The sequence below is a fragment of the Neofelis nebulosa genome, chromosome 10 (assembly GCF_028018385.1).
Source record: "Neofelis nebulosa isolate mNeoNeb1 chromosome 10, mNeoNeb1.pri, whole genome shotgun sequence".
Taxonomy (NCBI): Eukaryota; Metazoa; Chordata; class Mammalia; order Carnivora; family Felidae; genus Neofelis; species Neofelis nebulosa.
The window spans coordinates 62,038,850-62,047,930 of record NC_080791.1 but is presented as its reverse complement, the minus strand read 5'-3'; the positions used below and the strand labels follow the sequence as shown (position 1 = coordinate 62,047,930).

The 9,081-nt window shown below is 49.3% G+C and overlaps 2 protein-coding genes across 2 annotated transcripts; both read left to right on the top strand.

Annotated features, from left to right (window-relative positions):
- Positions 1-818: 818 nt before the first annotated feature.
- UBQLNL (ubiquilin like) lies at positions 819-3,065 on the top strand. Its single transcript, XM_058687989.1, has one exon. The coding sequence runs from the start codon at positions 1,073-1,075 to the stop codon at positions 2,915-2,917; it is 1,845 nt and encodes a 614-aa protein (XP_058543972.1). The 5' UTR covers positions 819-1,072; the 3' UTR covers positions 2,918-3,065.
- A 3,236-nt stretch (positions 3,066-6,301) lies between these two features.
- On the top strand, positions 6,302-8,981 carry LOC131487353 (ubiquilin-3-like). The gene is made up of 2 exons (XM_058687988.1): positions 6,302-6,425; positions 6,687-8,981. Exon 2 carries the CDS (start codon positions 6,724-6,726, stop codon positions 8,689-8,691), a length of 1,968 nt encoding a protein of 655 aa, XP_058543971.1. The 5' UTR covers positions 6,302-6,425; positions 6,687-6,723; the 3' UTR covers positions 8,692-8,981.
- The last annotated feature ends 100 nt before the right edge of the window (positions 8,982-9,081 follow it).

The window sequence follows — 9,081 nt, the reverse complement described above, 5'->3', positions numbered from 1 at the left end:
CCCCCATCACCTCTTGATTTACAGGCATCTCTCCCCCTAATGCTTTGACACAAAGGTGGGCACCAAAGATTGGGCTAAGACATTGAAACAAATCTTTTTAAAAGTTCTGCTATAATGACATAGAAAAGACCAAGTGAGAGATGAATAAAAAATACTTTGCAAGGAAAGGCTAACTCACCTTTAATTTTAAATGGCCCTCAGAAAACCTCCCCAATGAGCCCCGCTCCTGCTTCTAGAATAGAAGAAATCTTTCCCCACATGGGAGCACTCTCAATTAAGTGCAGAATCCCTAAGCCTAGAGGCAGAGAAAAACATGACCTCCTCTACCCCTTGTGAACTTTGTTCTTGCTCCATTTTTCTTTGTAAGGCCTCACTTTTTCAAGATCACTAACAAAAGCGATAAGATCTTTCCTACAGGAAAGATTCCATTCTTACAGGTATTTAGTTTTATCTATGGCTTCAATAAACTCAACTTTCCATTATAACAAGCCTATCATCCCAACAGGGACCCCCACACAGGACCACAGAGAAACATATCCCACATAAACAATCTGGTCTCCCCCCCTCCTTTTTTTAATAGTTCCATCCTAAGAACTTTGTCCCCTGTTTTCTGGAAAATGACCTTTTTAATTTTATTATGGAGACCCGGTGTCTCCCACCCCCACACAAATATGTCTTATTGCCCCAGCTATTCCTTGGAAAGGCTGTGAGACTAGAGTTGACATCACAATATCCCTTTTTTTTTGAGAGGTTGTGGTATCTGTGGGTGGGGCAAAAGGGAGGGGCATCCCTGGGTGGAGTCATCTTTACTTAGCCCACCTTGTACTAAGTATGAATCAGTAGCCACCACAGGCCTCAGCTGGGCCACATCTGGAGACCTGGGGTGGGAGGTATAACATCGTAAAATACCTGGCCCCAGCCTCATCACTCATCCCTTTTTGGGCATCAAGGAAACCAGCCTTTGGCCTGAGAACACGACACCTGAGACGAAGGCCAGTGGAAACATTTGTCTGCCCTCACCCCTTCTGCCCCAGCTTCCACCTCCTCACCATCTGTCCTCCCACTAAGGTCCATGCCGCATGTCATCTCTCAGACACCCAAGATGGCCCAGAGTGGGCGTCCTTCAGGTTTGCCTACACACGAGAACATCTCTCCTAGTGTCACCCGAGTGATAGTGAAGACAGCAGGCAAGGGGGAGGACTTTATGATAGCGGACGACAACTCTGTGAGGCAGTTCAAGGAGAAGCTATCTGCTCACTTTGAGTGCCAAATGGACCAACTAGTGCTGGTTTTCATGGGCCGCCTTCTTAAAGACCATGACACACTGAGACAGAGGGACATCCGAGACGGCCACACCATTCATTTGGTCATCAAGTCCAAACACAGGTCCAGATCCCCAGCCCATTCCTCCCAGAACCTGCTGACCAAAGATCCCTGCCACCTGGACAGAAACACCAAAGGAAACAGCAGTGGAGTACACCAACTTGCCAGTGTGAGTCACACCCCAGTGGAATCGGCCCTCCCTGTGGAGCCTGATGCACCCAAAGTGCATACCCAGGATCTGGAAGTGGGTAATCCAGATTGCATAGCACAGATGCTACAGAATCCTAGCATCCAGCAGCTCCTGTCCAACACGGCCCCCATGAGACAGTTCATCTCAGAACACCCAGACGTGCAACAGCTGATGCAGCAGAACCCAGAAGTCTCCAACCTCCTTGACAATTCTGAGATCCTATGGCAGACTCTGGAGCTGGCCAGAAACCTTGCCATGATTCAGGAAATAATGCAGATCCAGCAACCTGAACAGAATCTTGAGCATCCACTAAACCCACAGTCATACCCAGGCTTGGAGACAATGCCAGGTGGGGACAATCCCCTGGGCCGGAGTTATGCTGATTGCAATGACCACATGCTCAACAGTTTGCAAGATCCCTTTGGGGGCAACCCTTTCACAGCTCTCCTGGAAGGACATGTTTTAGAACCAGTTCAGTCCTCACCCCTGTCTCCACCACAACCCCAGGAACGGCGGGACCAGCTCCCACAGCTCCCTACAACCCGAGTCATCTATACTAGTTCCTGTGGTTTATCCTCCATCACCTCAGCCAATGTTGCCCCTGACAAGGTGAACCATACTTCCAGGGCCAGTACTACCACTATCTCCACCAAAGACCGGAGTCATAATTGGGCCTTTCAGCAGCCGGCTGGTGTACCAGCCTTACCTAGCATAGAGCTTACCCAGCAGCCCCAGGCAGAGGACAAAGATGCCACCACCTCTCGAGATAGCTCTGACCAGAAATTAAAGGATGATGCCCAGCTGTCAGATGAGCAGAGCAGCTCCCAGATCACAGGAAGCATGGTGCAGTTGCTTTTGAATAACCCCTACTTGGCAGCCCAGATGATGTTGTTCATAAGTATGCCCCAGCTGAGTGAACAGTGTAGGCAGCAGCTGCCCACATTCCTGCAGCAGACACAGCTTTCCGACATGCTTCTGGCCCTAGCCAACCCTAAAGCATCACAAGCAATATTGCATATTGAGCAGGGTCTGCAGCTGTTGGCCACAGAGGCTCCTGTTCTTCTACCCTGGGTTGCACCCTATCTATGGGGCCTGGGTTGGCTTCCTTCACCCAGCTGCAGCTACCCTGACACAGTGCCCTGGGCCTGGGATGTGCCAGATATGGCTGAACCCAAAGGTCCTGAGTGCTGCCACAAATCTGGAGCAGCCCTGCAGAGGCTACAGTCCTTAGCTGGAGACTCTTCCCACCTTCCACAAGCCCCTGAGATTCGTTTCAGGCAGCAAATGGAATCTCTCCAGGCCATGGGATTTGAGAACCACCATGCCAATCTGCAGGCACTCATCGCTACTGAGGGGGACACTGGTGCTGCTATTCGCAAGCTCAAGAGATCCCAGGGATTCTAACCACCATGCCTACTTCTGTGCTTCTTGTTACCTGCCTGCTGACCCATCTGACTACATCATCTGCCCCTTCCACCTCTTCCAATGCTTCCAGCCAGGAAGCATTGGGCATGGGTAAAAGATCTGTCAGTAAAATGGCTACTCCCACATGCCCGCATCTGAGGTTTGGCTTTGTTTCTCTTGCAAGAAAAGCCACCGTCTGTGTGTGATATCCCTGTCTCATGATGCAGACATGAGCACGCGCACACACACACACACACACACACACACCATGCATATAAAGCACAGATATCATACCATACTCTCATACCCAAGAACGTGTATATGTAGCCCCAGACAGGTGTGCACACATACACAAGGTCACATGGCCAAAGATTTACATATAAAGGCACACACATTCAACACACTGCACAGACAGCCATGGGCATGTGCAGCAACACACAAATACCTAAAAACACTACACAGACCCACGTGTAGAGGAAGACAGTCATAACAAAAAGGGAAAAATTCTATAGATAGACACAGATATTTAGTCATAAAGACTTCCTCAAGTTTTCAAGTCAAATTGTTCAAGTCTGAAGGTGGGAGAAGAATGGCCTGGTAGGTCAGAGTAGGATAAGTCCACATTTCATCCAGGTCTTGGTAAGTATTCATCCTCCCAGGAATTTATTACTAATTGTCACAATCATAGGACTTCTCTGGACTGTTACCATTGTCTCTTTAACTTAGAGAGGTACAGCTGCTTACCCTCACTGTATATTGCCATCACCAAAACACAGCCTCAAGGGGACATGGTACCTTCCAAGAATATCATGTCCTTCAGCATATCTAATGTTCATAACTTGAGTTCTCTGTAGTTAGCCAAGGTCCTATCTCCCCCTCTCCTGGCCTCACCAAGAGCATCCTAGCCAATTGGCATGTAAACACTTGTGGCAATTATTCAATCATTTAATAAGTTAAATGTTGTTTTAGGTATTGAAGAAATAGCAGTGACCGAATAAATTTCCTTTATTTATGGGGTTTACTTCTGTGGGATAAGACAGTACTTTACCTAACTTATGAATAAGTGCTATGAGGAAAAATAAAGCAGGATAAGGTCTTCTACATAGAGGGCAATCCAGGAAGGCCTCTCTGGAAGGGCAAGAGTAGAGCAGAAACCAGAAGGGATTGGGAGAAATGAACACGCACTCCCTTGGGAGAAGTATGTTCCAGACAGAGAAGACGACTTAGGATAAAAATGTGAGGTGGGAATATTCTTGATGTGTTTGAAGAATAACAAGGAGACGATGTAGCCAGAGTGGAGTGAATAAAACAGTGGGAGGGAAAACAGGACATCAGAGAAATCAGGAAGAGCCTTGTAGGTCTGGTAAGGACTCTGGATTTTACTATGAACGCAGCGGAAAATCACTGCTGGATTTTGACCAAATGATGGAGGTGTTTCAGTGGATTCTCTGGCTGCCGAGCTTAGAAAGACCATGGTAGAGGTCCAAGTAGAAGTGGGAGAGCTGGTGCAGCTCCCTTGCAGTGGAGCAGGTGGGAGATGGTAGTGTCTGGAGCAGTGGAGATGGTGACATGTATTCATATTGTGGTCTGCAAAGGGTCACCACAGAATTCCGTGTGCTCCTCACAGACCACCTTCCTCCAGCCCTGTCTCTGCCATCAGCGAGAGTGAAGGAGAGCCCACAAATCTCCAAGTACTCCTGTGGATCTACTACCAGAATCCCACTCGCCCCCTTCAAACTAGGAAAAAGATCGGTCTCAAGAAAGACATGACCACCAAAATGGATTTTCTACTTTCCCATTAAGATGCCTCCATCCAATCAATTAGTCTGATTAAGCTTTATACCCTGTTTGCCTCAGGTTACATGAAAAACCCAAGCTGTTTGAGTCATCTTTCTGATTCTTGTCCCACTATGCTCTGAAAATCCCTCAGCTGACCCAATTTTCCACCGGTCATCAATTCCCCACACTTTTCCACCCTAACATTTAGAACTCATAATTTAACAACAGCAAACCCTACTGTATCTACAACCTTTTCTCTAAATGATCCCCACCTTTTCACCATGACTGAGATCTGGCTCTCCACTGACAGCCTGCATGTTCTCTGCTCCATCCTGTTGTAATGCATAAATTGTCTGTGGACCCAAATCAAGCTCTCCCCTTGGGCACTGATCCCAACCTCTCCAATCCATTTACTCAACAGCTGACTTTTTCAATCATCTTCTCTTCCTTCTGTGTCATTTTTCCCTCATTGTGTTATATCCACCAGAATAAAAGCATGCTGTAACATTCTCAGTTTAAGAAAAAGCAAAACAAAAATGTCTTTATCCCCACATGTCCACACAGCCATCATACCCATTCTCTTACCTGTAATACTCTTATTTAATCCATTTCCTTTCCAACCCACTTGCTTTGAAACCCCCTCCAGTCAGTGCCGCCTCCACTCTTCCAAACTGGGCTCATCATGGTCCTCCCCTTTTTTTGGTCAAATCCAGAGGTCAGTTCTCTTCCTTTATCTTCCTGACCTACTGGCATCATCTGACACTGTCACTCTCTCCGTTTTGAAACTCTTCTTCATTTGCTTTCTCTCCTTCTCTCCTTTTTCTGACTTGATGTTTTATTTCTTCTCAATTTCTTTTGTAGAACACATCTAATATTCCATATTTGAAAATATGTAGTGCCCATGCCTTGGTCTTTTTACTTCTATCTTGTTCCTATACTCACTAATCTTATGGTTCTAAATAGTCAGTGCTGGATAACTGTGGACTCACAATAACGAACTCTCTCCCTTCGTGTCCATTTGGGTATAAGACATCTTGAATGTATGTGACAAAGAACTCCGGATTTTCTGTTTGACAACTTTATTCCCTGGTCTTTTTTTTTTTTTTTTACATCTTGGTAAATAGCCAATTCATTCTTTAAGTTATTCTGGGGAATAACAATAATCTTTTTAGAAGTAAAATAAAAACTTCATGTCATTTTTGGACCCTCTCTCATGCTCTAGTTCCTGCCCATCAGAAAGTCAACATTCTGAAAATATATAAAAAATTAATGGCTTATGAATCAAAGAGAATACAGAAACATTGAATGCCAAGAAAACCAATTCAGGGTGCAGCTGAATTTGGTCTTAACAGTGACATGGGGGCTAAGCCTTTCCTAATTGTCTAATCCAAAGCTGAGGCTCCACACACTACCTACAGGTTGTGTGGAAGTAGGATTCTTGGCCTGAGATGTAAGGGTCAGCCTAGGCCCCTCCCTATGAAGAAGCCAATCAAGAGAAAGGAAATAGAAGAGGTAAAGGTGGAGGGGGTGGTTTGGAGTTCCTGGGGATACAGAGCACCTTGGAGAGGTCTCCAGAATCCATTGTGTGAGGCTGTGATGTCAGTGCTGAGGTCACAGAGGTCACCTGATGGAGTGAGTTCCGGCCCAGAAGGCTTCAGGGGTGGCTCTTAGCAAGATGAGGGCGGTTTGGAGCCCTGTATAAGAGGAAGGACGGGGCCACAGCTGGTTGGTATGTATGCCCCGACCCAAACCCTTTTTCCTGACTTTGCCTTTCACTCATCAATAGACCTCTTTGGTCTCCTCTCCCAACCCCAACACCTCTCAGACCCATAATCCTCCACAACCTCCCCATCCTGAGGACCTCATTGACCCTTCCATGCAGACCTTCTTGTGCTTTTACCCTGAGACTCCAAGCCCTCTTCCTGCTCACCTTTCCTACTTTCACCACTGCTTGAAAGGATGATGTTGGTACCCCATCCCCACCCCCCAGCTGTGTCCCCACAGACCTGGGCCTCCTGCTGCCTACCATGGCCAAAAGCGGAGAGGCCCTGCCACAGGGCAACCCAGCGCCGATCCCGGACCACCACCTCATCAAGGTGACAGTGAAGACACCCAAGGACAAGGAGGATTTCTCAGTTACAGATACTTGCACCATCCAGCAGCTGAAGGAAGAGATATCTCAGCGCTTTAAGGCCCACCCTGATCAGCTGGTCCTAATCTTTGCTGGCAAAATCCTCAAGGACCCTGACTCACTGGCACAGTGTGGAGTGCGAGATGGCCTCACTGTCCACCTGGTCATCAAGATGCAACGCCGCACCATGGGCACTGAGTGCCCAGCTGCTTCAGTCCCTGCCCCAGCCCCCAGCCTTAGATCATTCCCTCAACCAAGCTCCATGTACCCAGCAGATGGGCCACCCGCCTTTAGCTTAGGTGTTCTCACAGGCCTCAACGGGCTAGGCCTGACCTCCAGTAGTTTCCCCGACCAGCCAAGCTCACTGATGTGGCAGCATGTCTCTGTGCCTGAGTTTGTGGCTCAGATCATTGATGACCCTTTCATCCAAGGTCTGCTGTCCAACACAGGCCTGATGCGCCAGCTGGTTCTCGATAACCCCCATATGCAGCAGCTGATCCAGCACAACCCTGAGATCGGGCATATTCTCAACAACCCCGAAATCATGCGGCAGACATTGGAGTTTCTCCGCAACCCAGCCATGATGCAAGAGATGATGCGTAGCCAGGACCGGGCACTCAGTAACCTGGAAAGCATCCCTGGTGGCTACAATGTGCTTCGTACTATGTACACGGATATTATGGACCCGATGCTTAATGCAGTACAGGAGCAGTTTGGTGGCAATCCCTTTGCCACTGCCACTACTGCGAATGCCACCAGCAGCAGCAGCCAACCTTCGAGGACAGAGAATTGTGACCCTCTCCCCAACCCATGGGCTTCCACATATGGGGGCTCTGTTGGCAGGCGAGGCAGGCATCCTGGGGACCAGGATGTATCCGAGACTAGAAATAGGGTTCCCACCATTCTGGGTAATATAAGGCTCTATGACTATCTTCAGCAATTACATGAGACCCCCCAGTCCTTGGGAACCTATCTGCAAGGGACTACATCCACTCTCAATCCGAGCCAAGAACCACCACCGCCAGGAAACCGAGTCCCCCCAACTTCATCCTCCTCCCAGGAACATGAGTCAGGCCAGCCTCTCCCTAAGGAATCAGGAGCCATCAAGGGAAAGTCCTCTTGCCCATCGTTCCTGAGATATCCCCCAGAGAGCAGTACTGGACAAGATAGAGGTCAAGGTGGCACAAGGAATGGCTCCACTGGCCATGGCACCAACATGCCTGATCTTGTCTTAGGGCTGGGGCATTCTGCCAATAGGGCCCCATTCGTCCCTTCATCAGCTTCCCCTATGCCAGCTACCCCTGGGATCCCCGAGCATGCCCGGCTGCCACCGGTAGCTTATCCAAGATCTCTGAGGCCCACCAGCGTGAACCAGGTCCCACAGCTGCAGGACGAGATGCGCCGGCAGCTGCCCCTGCTGCTGCACCTTCAGGCAGCCATGGCCAACCCTCGTGCCATGCACGCGCTCCTACAGATTGAGCAGGGTCTGCAGATCCTGGCCACTGAAGCACCTCGCCTCCTACTGTGGTTCATGCCTTGCCTAACAGGGCTGGGAAGTATGGTCGGCGGTACAGAGCCCAGAGGGGGTGCCCTTATGCCTGAGGATCCCCCTCTAGCTCCAGCTCCTGAGGTACCCCCAGCACAGGGCTCTGTGGAGCTGGGCCCCCATTCCACCCCTTTCCTCCAGATGTGGCAGGCTCTAAGTGGTGCCAATCCCCAGCAGATGCAGCCCGAGATACACTTCCGGGTGCAGCTAGAGCAGCTGCGAGCAATGGGTTTCCTGAATCCCGAAGCCAATCTCCAGGCCCTCATAGCCACTGGGGGTGATGTGGACGCTGCTGTGGAGAAGCTGAGGCAGGCATAGGAGACCTGGTTGTTCAGACCATGTCTTTTCCTCTGTGCCCTTTTCGCGTATGCCACTACCCTAACTCCCCCGATCTTGAATGCAGCTGCAGTATGAACCAAATCCACTATGATGCCCTTTACTGTGGAGACAATGTTGTTCCAGAGTCAATGAGGAAGAATTGGAGCCAGAAACAGGGTGGGGGTGCTATGAGTGACCCAACCACGCCCGCCACTGTACCATCTTGGGGCCCCAGTCTGCACTCTGCTTATGCCTATCTGGAGATGCAATTACATCCAATCTCCAGTGTCTGCAGTTGCCTGAGTCTGATTCTTTGTGGGTTATGGGTAAAGGGGGGGATATGGGATGAAAGGTGGTAATAGGAGCTGTCTCTGCATGGGGGGAACGGGG

Bases quoted from the DNA above. Each gene is read 5' to 3' on its own strand.
- UBQLNL (XM_058687989.1), top strand. From the start codon at position 1,073: ATGCCGCATGTCATCTCTCAGACACCCAAGATGGCCCAGAGTGGGCGT.
- LOC131487353 (XM_058687988.1), top strand. From the start codon at position 6,724: ATGGCCAAAAGCGGAGAGGCCCTGCCACAGGGCAACCCAGCGCCGATC.